At 36.2% G+C, this 16,582-nt stretch overlaps 3 protein-coding genes across 8 annotated transcripts; all 3 read right to left on the bottom strand.

Annotated features, from left to right (window-relative positions):
• LOC105174020 (uncharacterized protein At5g41620) lies at positions 1,888-5,338 on the bottom strand. The gene is made up of 4 exons (XM_011095976.2): positions 4,831-5,338; positions 4,141-4,705; positions 3,752-3,874; positions 1,888-3,554 (listed from the first exon to the last, which is right to left on the bottom strand). The coding sequence occupies exons 2-4, from the start codon at positions 4,630-4,632 to the stop codon at positions 2,178-2,180; spliced, it is 1,992 nt and encodes a 663-aa protein (XP_011094278.1). The 5' UTR covers positions 4,633-4,705; positions 4,831-5,338; the 3' UTR covers positions 1,888-2,177.
• Positions 6,158-10,578, bottom strand: LOC105174018 (UPF0496 protein At3g19330). 6 transcript variants are annotated; one of them, XM_011095973.2, is made up of 5 exons: positions 10,387-10,578; positions 10,224-10,294; positions 8,590-8,797; positions 7,248-8,311; positions 6,158-6,610 (listed from the first exon to the last, which is right to left on the bottom strand). In XM_011095973.2, exons 3-4 carry the CDS (start codon positions 8,684-8,686, stop codon positions 7,263-7,265), a joined length of 1,146 nt encoding a protein of 381 aa, XP_011094275.1. In that variant the 5' UTR covers positions 8,687-8,797; positions 10,224-10,294; positions 10,387-10,578; the 3' UTR covers positions 6,158-6,610; positions 7,248-7,262. The 6 variants fall into 6 exon arrangements, with proteins under 6 accessions (XP_011094275.1, XP_020553231.1, XP_020553233.1 ...); XM_020697572.1 differs by having other exon boundaries at positions 8,590-8,789; XM_020697574.1 differs by having other exon boundaries at positions 8,590-8,760.
• Positions 11,270-14,189, bottom strand: LOC105174017 (IAA-amino acid hydrolase ILR1-like 3). Its single transcript, XM_011095968.2, has 5 exons — positions 13,768-14,189; positions 12,994-13,119; positions 12,586-12,900; positions 12,304-12,432; positions 11,270-11,944 (listed from the first exon to the last, which is right to left on the bottom strand). The coding sequence occupies exons 1-5, from the start codon at positions 14,122-14,124 to the stop codon at positions 11,561-11,563; spliced, it is 1,311 nt and encodes a 436-aa protein (XP_011094270.1). The 5' UTR covers positions 14,125-14,189; the 3' UTR covers positions 11,270-11,560.

The following is a 16,582-nucleotide window of genomic DNA, read 5'->3' as shown; positions in this document are numbered from 1 at the left end:
CCCACCAACCAAATTATTGCAAAAGTAGTTTCATGTGTTGTCCTGTCCTGTGCATTGGACTGGACTTTATCCAATGAATATGTCCAACTCCAAATTGCCCTTGTTTATTTATCCCAAGCTTTTATATATATATACAAATAGTTATTTAGAGAAAGAAATTAATTAAAACATAGACAATTATAATATAGAGGATGGTGGCCAAGGCCAGCTGATCCATAGTAATACTGATCAAAGAGTTCTTTGAGCCCATCTGATAATCATAAGATTATTGATGTTTTGTACAAGACTCGTATCGAAATTGTACAAGTTAGCTTTTAATGATCTGTTTTTGACTGTAAATCAAAGATATTCTAGTTAATGATACACATATAGGATACATATTATTTGTGCAATATTTATTAGGGAAAATTATATTTACATCCCTGCATCTATTGCCCTTTTATACAAACTATTCATTATTTTTAAACTATTATAAAAATAAATTAAATACATATATTTATAATATTCGAACTCACAATCTGTATGTTATAAGACCTTAACCTCATCACCCAACCAAATTTTTTTTGATTTTGATGATGTTGATTATATCTAAAATTATCCACTGTTGAATTTGAATTTGACTTTGTGATAAGTGGGCAAGGGTCGTACAGGTTAATGCCCCTTGCCCAATGGTAAGGACTTGGGGTTAGGGGCTGGCCCCAATAAGTTTGGGGTACACATTCTTTTAATTTTAAATAAATCAATAATTTTATAGTACTTTAACTTGATACAAATAATTAACAAACAGTCTATTATAATTTAAAAATATATATAACTATATATATATATATATATATGCTAGTAAAACAAAATTTAAATCGAACGATGTGGGAATATTTTTCGAACCACGTATCCTTTTTTATGTTTCACGTTTAATTTTCTCTATTATATTTTGCTCAAATTTCATATAATCTGTAAAATGAAATGCCTAACAGAAACTTATTCCTACGTTAGTTAACATTAGAACCAAACCAGCATAGTAAAAATACCGTTCAAAGAATCAGAATCTGATTCAGTCGGAATTAAATTACTGATTTTTTTAAAAAAAATAAAAGATTACGAGTCAATCTCGTTCTTAAACGAAATCTTTCTCTTTAGGAACAGAGGACGTCTAGAATGGCTGAATTTGGTATAAAATACTCAGCATCGGGCTTGATGCTTAAGAAATAAACTTGATCAATGGTATGTTTTTTGGGGAAATTTTAATTCAAAATGAGTTTGGCATGAATTATGTAATAAAATGATGTACAATAAAAAATGTAATAATAAAACGTCTAGTTTGGCATGAATTTGGTACAAATGTAATAAAATGATGTATAATAAAAAAAGTGACGGATTGTTCTATAAATTATGCCTAACATTTAAGGAATGGAGATTATGATTAGCATGAATGGCCCATCTCTTCATTATATTCCCTGATGATGAGTTGCTATTGGAATCAATTCCGGCAATCTCTCTCTATCATAACATCTGAAACTCCCACGAGGGTTAACTGTTCTGCGGACAACCTGATCTGGATGTCTGAATTCGGAGAAAGCAAGATTCCTCCCCAGAATTCTTTGTTGTTAATGCATGTGTTTCAACATTGGCAAAGGTTCGTGTTAGGACCCAGTGTTCATCAGTTATCTCAATCTTGGGTATCATCTGAATCCAATGTCACATAATGATCAGTTCTGAGATTCTTGTAAATCCTTGGACCCTCATAAAACGCTGGCGACACAGTTGTTTCATGTTGTTCCGAACAACGGGACGGAGCCAGGTTGACAGTTTAACTTAAGTAGAAGGATGAATTTAAGAATTTCTAGAAGAAAAATGGTATTTACTAAGCATAACTGTGAAGCTTGGTCATGTTCAACTTGGTTACATCACATCATTCAAATTTGCACAGCTTTCTACAGAATTCTGGATTTTACCCAAACATCCACAGCAAAAACAGTAATACTAAGAGTTACTAAGCATCGACCAGGGCAAGCAGTTGTCGGGATTTTCCGTAGTAAGGTCAGAAACGAACAAGATGTTAACTTCTTGATATTTCTTAGTTGAGGTTTACCTGTACCAGACTGTATAAGACTTTCAGGTGGGGTTTTAATTGACATGGCTGCCCATTCCCAGAAACAAGAATCGACATTCCAAAAACCTTACCATTTAGATCTCCTGGTACTCTGGGCTTCCCCTCTGACATCTGCAGTTCTAGACTTCAAACTGGTCGTTTGAATTGTGCTAGATCTTTCCTGAAGTGTACCGCATGGATCTCTAGTGTGCCAGGATCGCTCCTGTCGGGATGGACTATGATAATCTCTGGCCGATGCTAATCTAGAACTTGGTAACATGTGATCCTTGAGACCTATGAGAGATTTCTGTTTCTGTGTCTCGTTGAAATAACTTCTTCTTGGAGCTTCCTTCTCGAGTTCTTGAAATCTCTCCCTTTCTAAACCATCCCCTGCACCTTGAATAGCCCATTCAACTACCTCTGATGCACTCCTTTGAAGAGAAACGTTTCTCCTAGAAACCGGCCCAGAGATGGAGTTTCTTGATTTGATTTCATTGTTAACAGATAATTTCCTGGAATCACGATCGATAGCAGATGTATGAGTCCATTTGTACCCTTTATTATTGTTATTGTTATTGTTATCCATGTTCAGTTCAATCGAATGAAGATCGCTCTCTGCAGAGCCGTCTTTGCTGTCTATAGCATCCTCCACTTCGCCGTCATCTTCTTGCACATTCTGATGTGATCCCATGTTAGACTTACTCAAATATGCCACTCTGTCTTCATTTTTGTCTCTTTTCGGTCCAAGGAAAACTTCAAGCTGTTTCCTCAGCTTAGTAATGGCAGAGTTTTTCCCCTCAAATTGATGTCTAGCCTCGGACAGTTTCATCTGAGCTCTCTCCTCAAGCAACTTGTCAGCCAATTCTAGCATCTCTCTTTCCTTTTCTACCTCTTCATGAACTTTGACAGCCTCCCTCTTCACCTTTTCTGCTTCGGCCCTATCCTCATCAATATTCCTCGCTAATTCATCACACACCTGTTCAGTTATTTCTCTTGCTCTCTTCTCGCTTTCTAGATCTTTAACTGCCTTCATGAAAGATGACTTAATTTCTGCTAGTTCATTCCCGAGTTTTTTGTTCAAGCTCTCAAGTCGCCGTCTTAGCTTGCGCTCTACCTCTAGTTCGCCAGCAATGGCCCCAATTGCAGCTTCAACGGCTTGCTGTTCTTTGTTTCTCCATGATGCCTTTTCTTCCGCAAAACACTTCATGAGATAGTTGATCTCGTTTTTATCCGAGCGTTCTTCTTGGATAAGCTGATTAACCTGCAGGCGGGCTCTCTCAAGCTCAGCATGCAGGGCCGAGATCAGAGACATGCTAGACGAAGGTTGATCTGCATGAGCCCAAATGCGATTGATTATTTTCAGCAGCTCTTTGGAAGTCATCAGAGCATTGCTTACATCTTTTAGACGACTCCTACAACCAATCACTGATCCACCTGAAGTCTGGGGACGGGATCGAGTCTCAATCTGCAGTTCACATTCATATAGAGGAATTCAGAAGAAATCTGAAACAATAAAGAACATTTTAAAGATTTGGGAATACAATAGTTCAGATACAATATATTTGGGAAAAGTGGAGAGACAAATGAAAGATACAGTCAGATAGAACAAAAGTTCCGGCTAGCAACACGAAATTGAATTCTGAGAAAGACGAAAACAAATACCTCCATGAAACTAGCATGGCTAATAGAATCAAGAACTCCAAGATTCTGGTCAGCAGATGTAAGCCTCTGAGAGATTGATGGTGTCCTTCTCCTCCGACTGCCAGTTCCGGATCGATCCATTTTCTACAAAATCCACCATAGCATTTAGTACAGTATAATGAGAATAAACTTGCAAAACATGCAGTACAAATTAATAGAGGAAGAGAATGAACACCAAGAAAATCAGTGAGAGTTCAAGATATGCTTTTCTTCCCTTCTAGTGGTAGATCTTCGCTTTTCCATAATGTTCTAATAACATCAAACCTCAGCAAACATGTACAGAGAAACACATGCATATTCAATTAAACCAACATTAGAACAATCAAGTACCAGAAAAAGCATCAGCCCACCTCAGAAGTTGTCGGGCTGTGTGATGGATCCGACAAATGCGGTGGCAAAGAACCCGAACCCGAGTGCAAACCCCATCCGGACTGCATTTTCTCCCTTTTAAAAACCATCTTGCTTAAACTCTTCTTTTGCTTCTGCTTCATCGGCTCCGTATTACTCTCACTCATTTTCGGTGAAGGCACCTCATTCATTTCCCAGAGAGTGGCGGCGAGCCTCCTGGCCGATACGGGCCGGGTGGATTTCCCACTCTGAGAATACTTGGGAGAGTCGATGGCGCTCCTCAAAGGGGTGGTTCTCCACGTTGGCACCGGCGTGCTGGATCTAGACTTCCCAAGCCCGGTCCGATTCTTGCCCACCAAAATGGCCCGCTTGTTCAACCTGTAACTGTAAATTCTTGATGATGAAGATGAGGAGGACGAGCATCCCCTTTTCCGAGTCTTGGTGGGCACCATCAGACCATCCATCATCATCCCTCTCTGCCCTTGTTTTGGCATTTACAATAATTTGACTTAATTTTTCTCTTCTTTTACACCAATTCTCGCACTTTTCGAGTAAAACTTCACTGATCTGATTGCAACAAAACAGAGCACATTTTGAGAAAATACACAAAACTCAAAAGAATTAAAGGAAAAAAGAAAAGCATCGATCTTTCCGAGCAAAAAGAGAATCTGAGGTGGGGTTGAAGATCTCACAACTTTGTTCGAGTGAGCGCCCCTGCATTACAAAATTTCCCTTCTCGTCTAGTTTGATCGCTCACTCTTCCTTATCCGCACATATAAAAAGGAGAGACAGAGATTGAGAATAGAGTTAAATATGGCATGAAGTTTTTTCAGTGGGTGGAAAGTGGGTTTTGTTTCAGATTCCTTACAGCTAGAAACGTGGTTTCCATCAAGAACTGGATTAAAAATGGAAGAACAAATCTGTTGAAGCAATTGAAAATGGAGGAGAGAGTTGAAAGAGGGAGAGTATGTGGGGCGGAATGATTTCCTTTGATTTGAAATGATGTGTAAAAAAGAGTGAAGCTTGACTTTGATTTCGATCAAAGATCCATTTCTCTGTACAATCACTCGCAAGGTACTCCAGATGAGGCGTGCGGTACATGCAGACAAAGCAGAGGGGGAAGAAAGGGAGAGATCAAAGGGGCATGCATGTGAAGGCGAAACGTGGGTGGTAATAAGTGGAATACACCAGAATGTCTTTTTGGGGTTTAAACTTTGTTGGATTTGTATAAATCTCATCTGTCTGCCAAATAAAATTCTTTTTGTTCAGTTTTATTTGCTACAATAATATATGTCTACCTTGTTCTTAGTTTAGGTCAGGTCCATCGCTGACTCACCAGTCCAGGTGGTCCCACTTGAAAATATTCTACTCAAAATAAATTTAATATACTTATTATATGATTAATTATTTTCTTCAAATTTCTTATAATACTGCACTTGTCATATAAGTAATTTAAATTTAATTAAATTCAATCTAACTTCTTATGAGGGTGTTTTCTCTGCCACATCTCATTTTACAATATTCAACAAACAACTTCTTCAATGTTTGAAAGCTAGTTAAAAAATATTTTAAATATTTGTCAATATTTTTATAAAATATATAGTTCAATAAAGTTTAATTTCTCTTTATTTGATTTATATTACCATAACACACAACATTAAATATATTAAAACTAGTTGGGCCTTTGTCTATTTTTCTCTCTTTATCCATAAAAAATAAAGACAGACAACTTAAAAGCCTAATCAAACCAACCCTCGAGTTCTTGATATTCACAGTCATTTTTGTCCTACTCTTGATTCCAAATGTCAAAATCACCCCCCAACATTTTTAAATGCTCTATTTTAATTTAGTGAGTCGCCTTGTATGTGTGTGTGTTTTAAATTAAAAGTGCATGACGAATATCATACATTAACAGAAAAAATAAAATAATTATTAAATAAACATATATACCAATGGTGCATTCATAACATAAAATACAAGAAATATCAACTTTAGAATAGATTATTCAGAATAGAGCTATTTTCTTATGACATGCATCCGGGTATTTCCCATTCGAATTCTTGCAACTTTTGCCTATTGGCATACCTATTACCCTCCCAGAAAATTCTTATCCAAAATCAATTTTTGCTTATTACTCTCCGATTCCCATCTACCTCTGGATTTATACATTCTACTGTAAGAATTAAAATACAAAAACTAAAGCATTTTTCTTGTCATGTGCTAATACTGTCCAGAGTATGCTGCAATGTACTCATTTCCAAAATAATTAAGAAACACAAAATTCTGTAGGGATGTTGTCGATAAACTAAAAATACAACGAGCTGCTATATTGAAGGCATGGAAAATCCTACAAAGAGCACCAGCGGGTCTCAGCAGCAAATGTCCCTGGAACGGGTTTCTGGACACCGGACGCCAACTTTGGAAGATTTGCTTTCTCTCCTTCAACAATTTTGTTGCTCCATCCTGTATATGCTACAGAACCATAGAACAGACATATTATTGTCCGATTTCCACTTGGAAGTTTGTTTACAGATATAGGTTTTACTCTGCATACACGCATGTAGTGCATGATATATGCCATGAGTATGCCACTTGAAATCTATCCTCATATTCGAAGAGTTTGTAGTCACAAGTTGATGCCTCCACATGAAATTGTTCAATAATGAATAGTATCATTTGGTGCCAAATATTTTGACACACCTATACCGGATTGGTGGTGATTAACAGTCTTCAACTGTTTATCAGGAAGCCGGATACTTCAGGAGTTTGAAATTACATGAGATAAAGTAGTTCAAGCAATTTTTCCTTCCTCTGATCTCTAGTTTAACTTATACGTAAAGAAACGATATCTTTGCTGCCAAAAGGATATCTTATTATTGATAGTGAACATGACTCGAGAAATTCCAAGAAACTTTAACGCCCTACTGGTTTACATTTCCTTCACAAAATAAATTCACAGATGAACCAAGAACTTTATTGAGACTTTAAAACATCAGGCAGGTGTTTTGGTGGTTATCAGTGCTTATCCTCCACGTTTAGCATTATGCACATACACGAACTCATTCCAAAAGTTAAGTAGGATAAAGAGAATTGCAAAGAAAGAGCTTACTTAGTATGGTGGAAATCAAACTGGATATTGATGCGTATGAATCTCTTGGAGAAGAAGTGTTCTGGCCTTGTTGATTGCAGCAAGACATAGGAATAAATGCTCCTCAAGATCCACAAGTTGTCTCATAAAACTAGGACGGTTTCGCCGCAGCTGCTTTAGTATCTCCTGAATCGGATAGCTCTCCATGCCCCTCTCCAGTCCCAGACGAATAAGAAGCTTGTCATTTTCAACTGCAGTATGCAGGCGGGCCACAAGGCGATCGATGGTGTCTAGATCATTTTGAAGAACATAAGCACCCTTTGCTGCAGCGTCAAGCTGAGCTAGATGGATAATTTCTTTTTTAGTCATATTTGATGGAAGAATTGCAGGGCATATTGACCCCGCAACAAGGGCAACTAGAGCATGACTAGCTATTGCCACGGCTGATATGGCCACTCCAACAACAGCTGCAATCAAACACAACGCAGATCCTGTTGAGCAGTGGCGTATGAGATGGACCCTTGACCGTGACTTTCTGAGATGCTCATCAAGCTGTTGTCTGAGTTCAGAGAAGCATTGACGGATATCATCAAAGTTGTGCGAGTCTGGCAATAGGAAGGGGTTCTCAATGCGGTCAAACTGGAGAAAGACATTAACTGCCAGCTTGCATTGGGAATGGGAGAGGGAATAGCAGTCAGAGTCAAAGTCAAGGGGAAGATCATCAAGAAGGTTTTGTATAGGGGTATAGAGGAGGCGAGCATTGTGGAAACCCTGGTAGACAAGGAGGCATAGATGGGCAGTACGCTCACTGTGCTCAAAGTAGGTTGCAACAAGATAAGTAAGAGAGTTAGCCCTAATCAGTGAAAGTGCCTCTTGAACGCACTCACGGCTTGGTCGAAGAACCTGTTCCAACAGCTGAGGCTCTTCAAAGAAATCTATATGCCCTATGGCTACATTGTCTTGGTCAAATGTTCTTCTAATCTCACCATAAGAATTTGTTTGAACAGCAAGGGTGTATTCTCGACTAAGGTTGACGGTAGGAGAGAGTTGAACACTTGATGGCGGTGTAATGTCTTCAGAATAACCTGAATTATGTTTTACAGAATCAGATACTAAAACATCTTTAAGTAATAAAGGAGTGCCAAAATATGAAAGGACATCATAGAAAGAAATAGAAGTGCCTCCAAGGCTCTTGGAATGGCAACCGCTTTTACTCTTTAACTTATTTTGGTTCCACAAGAATGCTTCTTGTTATAGGTTCTAGGTGTTTTAATTTAGAGCTGGATAGGTTCAGGATTTTCTTGTGTGTTGTTTGTATGTCTTTTTCTCTTGAGCAAAATTCTGAAAGAATTCAGGAGTTTACCTTGGGAAGCAGGGGATGACAAATAATTGTTTGTTGATGGAGGTCGGGGTGGCTTCAAACAAGATAGAATTCGGTCTTTTCCTTTGATGTGGGACATCGAGCATAACCACAAATCATCTCCACATCAACACCAGTAAGCAAAAGTCCTTCAGGATATATAACCTGAGCATTCTGGAAAGAAGTGAATCTCCAAATATCTTCTACTAAGCTTCAAGTGAAATGAAGAGGGAGATGGCAAACCAATGCAAACAAAGAATAAAACCAAATTAATCCAGCATGTTAGTATGTTCTTCCCTGAAAACGATTCCAGAATAAAATCACCACTTTCGAAATTCAGGCATTTTTGGTAAAATGCAATACTAAACCATTCTCTCAAAGAGCAAGTAGAATATCAAGCATCTTGAATCAAGAGATAAATACTCATATTTTATATTTCTGATCTACTTTTCATGAAGCATGCAAAGAATATATCACACAATCAATATCAAATTCCAAAGAGAATCAATAATAAGTCTGATGCGTCTATATAGTAGTATCATGAACCAATACAAAAGGCATATTAGAGGATGGGATGCAACTCCTCAAGCATCCAACTCATTAAGCAACAGATGAAAAACTTGAGGAACTACAATGCTAATGAGATTTTAGAGATTTAAGCTGTAGAGTTTTGAATTCTACAGAAGCATTATTGGGTAAAGAGACCTCTGACCCCCTAGATACAATAGCAATGAAATGGTTGTCCAGTGGAAAGATAGATAGATCCATTCCCAAGGAGGAAACAAGCACAAGTCAAAGCAAAGTCTCCAAAATGATAGCTCATGAAAGGAGCTTAAGGTGAAAAAAAACTGCTATGGATTTTGACTATATCAAGAAGAACAATGAAACAGAGGGGGTCAGTATCTGTAATCCAAGATGTCGAACAAATAGAGAACACAGTAAGCAACCTGATGCACCTTGAGCTCAACTAATGAAATCACCTCACTCACTAGGTCCAAATTGAGACAGAGTCTGTGCCACCTGCCCAGCAATTTCAAGGGGAAAATGTCTAGATGTAGGTTTTACCTCTATAAGAACAATGTGTTCTAGTCAAGAGACATAAGCAGCAGCATGCAACTTGGTTTTGCTCCTATCCACACAGAAAGCAAAGGCATTTCACAAAATGCTAAACAAAAACTCATTTCTCAGATGAAAAGTGGGGTTCTACATGAATCCTTGTTCAACTATTAGATTTCTTCTCAAACTTCCTCGGCAGACGACAACAATAAATTCGCAACTGAACTCAACCATAATACTCAATGTCAATCCTTCAAGCAGCCAAATGCTTACACAGGAATCAAATTTCTACGGTAGCCGTGCACAAGATTATGAGAAATACAACATAACACTTCGACTACTCCCATGCTTCCCAAAGAATAACCCCTTCACCACCCAAACCAAGAACTACACAATGACAATCCCAGCGCAGAGATTAAATAGCTAGAAAAATGTACCCAAACCAGCATATATCAATCTCATAAGCAAGAACACCAAGTAAAAATAAGACAAAACAAGTTCACATACACCCAAATAGTACACGAGGAATGAACCAAATATTTTAATCGGCAATCTTATAATAAAGAATTGAAATAACTTACCTTTAAAAAAGATTGGAACTTTGAAGATTTTACAGTCAAAGAACCTCTTGAAATCGAAGTGGGTCTCAAGCCTTTAGTCCAAACACACAAGTGTATCAATATGCATTTATGAACCTAAACGCGTAAAAGCGAAAGCACTAGGTTCAGTAAATCAACAACGTACAAGAAATAGTAATTGTTGAGTAATCTTGGAGAAAATTTCAGAGGCGGGCTCTGATGAAATCTTTCCAGGCCCGTTGAGGCAATATTGGGGAAGGAGAGATGTGTTCCGACGGGGTGAAAAGAGCACCAATGAGCTGACCGCGCATAGTGTGAAGCTACCATCTCTGCTTCGACTCTTTTTTTTAATAAATAAACACAAGGATTCTTGGAATGAAAGAAATAAGGGGAAAATCGAAAAAGATAAAGGCAAAATCAGAAAGTTGCTTTGATGTAAGATACTACATTTTTCTTTTTGAAATTTGAATAATTTTAATTTTGTTAGGTAAATAAATCCAAGATGATATAATTTGCAATCCATTACTCTTCTCCCTCTCTAAAGCATTCTTACTCAAGTCACATTCAATTAAATTCATTAATCATGTAATAAGTAGAGATAGGTATAGGTATATTTCTGAATTATGATCTATTTATATAAATCACTTTTGATTGTAAATGCAACTATCAGAAATATTAATATTATTTATGCAAAAACACACATAGTTTTAAATATATATATATAATTATGAAACTATACATAATTTTTTACTATTTTGACTAATTTTTATAATTATACAAACGGCTGAAATAATTTGCATAAACAAAGCTATACGTCATAAAATGGAAATATAATTATCCTAATAAGTATTATTATTATATTTATAATTGATACGAATTTCAATCTAAATAAACTGCATTTGGACAAAAGTATTATACTATTTGGATGAAGGATTTGAAGAAAATGTTTCAAATAATTTTATATTATAAGAATTTAATGTCTTATAAGATGAAATAGTTATTGAAACTTGACATCAAGAATGTTCATGCAATTAAAGTTTTCCTCATGCTTTAACCATCCAAATGCTTTAAAGCAGGAGTTTCTGCTGGCAAGGACAAACTGGACAGTACATATTTGAGTAAAAAACAATGGAATCTATTATGTGAGTGCCTTATTAAAAACTACTGCTGTCAAGTTTATGGTCTGACATTTTTATTCTAAACGAAGAGGTAGTCCCTAATTTAAATTTACATTCCAACAAATTCTGCCACAAAACTTGTTGGCACTATGGCAATTAAATCTTGACTTGTGATGCTAAAATCTTGTACATCTGATCTTCGTCATGTCCCATTTGATTCATCTACGTTGCTACCGAGTTTTCAGCCCGGCCATCCAAGTAAGCAAGCGCGACTGCAGCATGCAGAGAGGCACCTACTGGAAGAACGTCTTCATCCATGACAAAGTGGGGTGAGTGCAAGCCTTTGACGGATTTCATTGTTTCGTTTCTTGTTCCAATCATAAAGAATGCCGCGGGTATCTTCTGTGCGTAGAAGCTGAAATCTTCAGCTGCCATGATCATTGTGTGGAGTTGCATATTCTGCTCTCCAAGCAAGTTTTCTCCAACCCTTTTAGCATGTTCGTACATTGTGGGATGATTGATGGTTGCTGGATATGGTTTGAGTTTATCCTCCATGAAGTCAACCACAGCGGTACAATGATGCACTGTTGCTTGAGTTTCTATGACCTGTAATAGTGCCGCAATTAACAATAACTGTCGTTGTGTCATAAAATGATGACTTGAAGAGGTTGCAGAAATGTTATATGTAGAAATTGTCCGATGTTACACTTTCTGGATTTATTTGTTTAATTAGGACTTGACTATGGAGATAGCGACCTAGTGGGATCCTATGATTAATAAAAATGAATCGATTATATAATTGTTTCGGGATTTCCATGTTTTTAATGCCCTCATCCATGAACCGCTGAAGATTATTGGAAAATAAAAGGAACTTTCCCAAGCCTACACTTAACATTGTTTGATCAATATTTCTTCCCACATTATGTCTTAAGGACCATTCAATCATCTCTAGATGTGATACATACCTCTTTAATCCTTTGCTTGAGGTAGGAATAACTTTCAGAATTCATGAACCGGAAGGTGCCACCAAATTTGACAGTCTCAGGGATTACATTCAATGCTTCACCACCTTGAACAAATCCAATTGAGACCACCTAGCCGCCATTATACATGGAAAAACAAGAATTATTCTTAACATCTTTATCAAAGATCTTGAAGCCCATATGCAACCCGGCATAACAATAATATGCCTCAAACTGCTTGAGAGAAGAAAAGAAAAAAGCAAATGAAGGAAGTAAGAAACATACCCTGGCCTCTAGAGGATCAGTTTCTCGGGAAACGATATGTTGGAGTGCAAGAATCGTCATGGAAAGGGCAACAATAGGATCTCTAGTTTTATGCGGGCTCGCTGCATGTCCACCTTTTCCTTGAATGATTACAGAAAACCTGCCTGATCCAGCAAGCATTGGACCAGGTTTTCCGCTGAGAGAACCAGTGGGTAATGCTGGATCAACATGTAAGGCAAAGATGGCTTGAACTCCATCTAGAGCTCCATCTTGTATCATATAATGGGCACCAGCATAACCTTCTTCCCCAGGTTGGAAGACAAGTTTAACAGTACCCTTACCAGAATATAACAGAATATTCATTATTCAAATCACCCTAAAAAAAACCATAAAATATTGACCTGCCCGCCATATACCATAATTGTTTACCTTCAATTTATCTCGGTTGTTCTGTAACAATTTGGCTGCTCCAAGCAACATTGTGACATGAGCATCATGACCACAGGCATGCATTTTGCCATCAATTTTGCTCTTATGCTCCCATTCCACTAGTTCCTACAACCAGCACAGGCTAACTTATTTCTAGCAAAAGCATAATTTTCGTGACATTTTGGAAAAGACAACAAGAAAAGTGACTCCTAACTAGCCAAAGAAGTATTGCTGGCTAGTCTCAGGGATAACATATCATACTGCTACCTCAGCAATCATAGGCTAAGAATGTTGGGGGGTAGCCGTCTCACAAGCATCTAGCACAACTTCATACATTCTTTTTTTGAGATTAGTTTGGACAGATTTGATTCACAAACTTCTAAAAGAGGCCAAACTAAGTAGTGTTTGAGCGATGAGTTTAGACTTTTATGCTCAAAGACTAATGAACCAAATATCCTGAGATAAACAAGACAATGTCAGACGTCAATTTATTTCCTATTCCTCCGAACAATAATTAAACTAAAGCCACAAAGAATTCAAATAACAATAACAACAACTATTCCTCTTATCAATTCTCAATAATTTTATTCACAGTGGGTGCTAGACGCAGTGTCTATGATTATACTCATCACTGAACTAAAAAACAATTCAATTAGAAATAAAAACAAAAACCCATGAAAAATTCCAAGAACAAGACAAGAATCGTTTACTCTTTCCTGGTAAGAAAATTGCCGCCGATAAAACAGTAGCAAGATGATAAAGAGATAGTTCCACCTGAATAGGGAGCGCGTCCATGTCTGCTCTAAGACCGAACCAAGGCTGAGCCCCTGACCCGATAGTTGCTACCACCCCTGTCTTAGCCACGGGCCACGCATACTCGATTCCCAGTGAGTCAAGCTCACTTCTAATCAGTTCACTCGTTAACTCCTCTTGGAATGCCAATTCCGGGTACTCATGGATTCTCCTCCGAACCCGTCTCAACCAGTCCAAGAAATCCGGGTCCCTCGCCGATTCCAAGAGCTCCCGGGTCAGGGTCTCACTTTGTAAGGCCCATGCGCCATGGTAGGGCGATGAGCAGGTCGCAAGAAGGACCAAGAGAGAGAAGCAAAACAATGGGACGACCCGCTCCATCTGGCTTTCCCTCTCAGTGGTGTAATTTCTATTAAATCATGGAAATGGGATTGGCGGATTCGGACCACGTTTCTTGGATTATGTGAAGATCCAATAGCATTATATTATTAAGCCTAAATTATACATAGACCCCTATAATTTAGCTTAATTATAACTATTATCTTATTATTCAAAAAAATTATCAAATTTCTTAATATTAGACATACTTTTATAAATTTTAAATGGTGGATGTGTAAATTCTAGTAATATTCTTATGCTCTTTTGAAGATAAGGTAAAAATAATTATAGAACAAAATGACTATTTTCAAAGTGGATTTTGCCACCAAAAATGAACAAATAGGCAATGGATTCTCATATCTATGGTGTCCCACTGTCCCCAGTCTCATTCCTCACCCTCTCCACTTTTCTCACTGTCGCTACTTTTGTAGTTGGAAAATTCTCTGGCGAAGTAATCCAGCTCCAATTCCAAATCAACCCCAACTCGATTGAAAATAATTCATGTTAATAATCTTGATGCCCCCCTTTATTATCTTCCAAAGGCCCAAAGACAGAGGAGTAGGCACCTTCCGATCAGCCCAACAGGCCCAATCTTACTAGCCTATAACCAAGATACCAACCCCATACTTTCTATACTTATAAACTAATATGGCAGGGCAAAAAAATAGGTTTAATTCAGCAAGATGACTCATCAGACAATAAAAAAATTAAGTCATTTCGTTAGTTAAAATTTACTGAATTTACTGATATTAATATATAAAAATTCATATTTACCCATAAATTGATTTATTACTAATTTATAATAGGTCAAATAAATATTTTTATAATCAAATTACCTTTATACATCTTCTCACTTTAATGCATATAAGGAGGTATATTTTTACTGTTATAAGAATAGTTTAGCCAGAAAAAATTTGTTTGACCTGCAATAAGTCAATAACAAATCAATTGAGCGTAAATATCAATTTTCATTTAATTTTTTTTATTAATATTAACAAATTCAGTTAATTTCGACTAACAAATAAATCTGTTTGTTATACATATACAAAGTTTAAAAATATTAAATATAATTTTTTAAATTATGAGAGTTTTACATATATATATTAATTATATCAAACTTTAAAAAAGTTATCATAATTATCCCTTAAAAATAAACATAGCCGTAAGGCATACAACGACAATAAAGTTGAGGCGGCTGTCCAGCGGCTGTTCAACAAACAATGGTGAATGCAATCAAACAAAGATGGAGAATGAAGATTTGGTCCCTCTTGCTATATCCTTTTGGGGTGTTTGCAAGGGTTCAAAATAATAATTTATGAATATAAGTTAATATATATATATATATATATATTTAAAAATTTTGTATTATTTAAATTGAGTCGATTTGAAGTTAAAATTTTCCTTACCAATTGATAAATTTGTAAATAATTTTATTAAACTCTTTTTTTCAAACACTTAAAGTTCATCATTTTTCATTTTAAATTTTTATTTTTAAATACTTTTAATTTTTAGTACCGCTTACTTTAATCTTAACTAAGTTGATTTTTAAGTCAAAAGCTCTCTTATCAACTTATGCAGCTTGGTGATAAAATTGTAAATATTAAGTTGTTTTTTCAAATGCTCCAACTTTATTTGTTTATTTTTTTTTTTTTTTTTACTTTTAACTTTCATTTTCAAACACTCTCAATTTTACGACTACTTAACGTACACTTTATTCCCATTAAAAATAAAAACTAAAACAAACACTATATTATTGAAAACGTGGATTCTTTCTATAAAATGACAAACTCACTTGATATTCTGAACTTGTCTTTATTTGAGCGATTGATATATGTATATGTCAAGTATTAAATTTAAGTTTTACTCAAAGTTTATGTCATTTTCCATAACAATGTTAGTGTTGTTATTTGTTATCTCATTATTCAATGTGATTAATAATTCATTGATGCTTTCTATCTGTCAAAGTTAGGTGATATTAACTACCTAACCTTCCTCCTCCAGAGTCTAAAGTGCCAACGGATCACCACGATTTAAATCCTACAACTTGGATTATTCTTTATCAACCAAATTTGGATAGAAATGTACTATTTATGTGTGATGCTGGTATTTGGGTTTTTATTTATTTTTTTAAAAGATAGAAAGAAAAAAAAAATGTGTCATTATTGGAAGGGAACCGAATGAAATTTTGTACATTTTTGTAACGAATTTTGTAACAGAATGACAGAAGTTGGAAGTAAGTTGTCATAATTTGCGATGGAATTTTTCATTGCAAGATTTGGGATGGATATCATTTTGCAACGAGGATGTCATGTTGCTGTTCGAAGTTTTGAAATTAATAAGATTGTCTCAAATTTGTCATATAGTTTTCTTTTTTTTTTTTTTTGTTTCTTAAATTTGATAGATCACAGAGCTATAACTCATTTGCCAATTGAAATATATCATCATAGCATATATGGGGTAT

Source organism: Sesamum indicum, linkage group LG11 (genome assembly GCF_000512975.1).
Source record: "Sesamum indicum cultivar Zhongzhi No. 13 linkage group LG11, S_indicum_v1.0, whole genome shotgun sequence".
Lineage (NCBI taxonomy): Eukaryota > Viridiplantae > Streptophyta > Magnoliopsida > Lamiales > Pedaliaceae > Sesamum > Sesamum indicum.
The sequence above is the reverse complement of the archived record's forward strand: the minus strand, read 5'-3'. Positions and strand labels throughout refer to the sequence as shown.

Bases quoted from the DNA above. Each gene is read 5' to 3' on its own strand.
- LOC105174020 (XM_011095976.2), bottom strand. From the start codon at position 4,632: ATGCCAAAACAAGGGCAGAGAGGGATGATGATGGATGGTCTGATGGTG. The intron at 3,875-4,140 runs GTGGGCTGATGC...TGGATTTTGTAG, and splicing joins ACAGCCCGACAACTTCTGAG to AAAATGGATCGATCCGGAAC. The intron at 3,555-3,751 runs GTATTTGTTTTC...TGTGAACTGCAG, and splicing joins GCCATGCTAGTTTCATGGAG to ATTGAGACTCGATCCCGTCC.
- LOC105174018 (XM_011095969.2), bottom strand. From the start codon at position 8,686: ATGTCCCACATCAAAGGAAAAGACCGAATTCTATCTTGTTTGAAGCCA. The intron at 8,312-8,589 runs GTAAACTCCTGA...AACATAATTCAG, and splicing joins GTCATCCCCTGCTTCCCAAG to GTTATTCTGAAGACATTACA.
- LOC105174017 (XM_011095968.2), bottom strand. From the start codon at position 14,124: ATGGAGCGGGTCGTCCCATTGTTTTGCTTCTCTCTCTTGGTCCTTCTT. The intron at 12,901-12,993 runs GTAAACAATTAT...TATTCTGGTAAG, and splicing joins ACAACCGAGATAAATTGAAG to GGTACTGTTAAACTTGTCTT. The intron at 12,433-12,585 runs GTATGTTTCTTA...AATGGCGGCTAG, and splicing joins CTGATCCTCTAGAGGCCAGG to GTGGTCTCAATTGGATTTGT.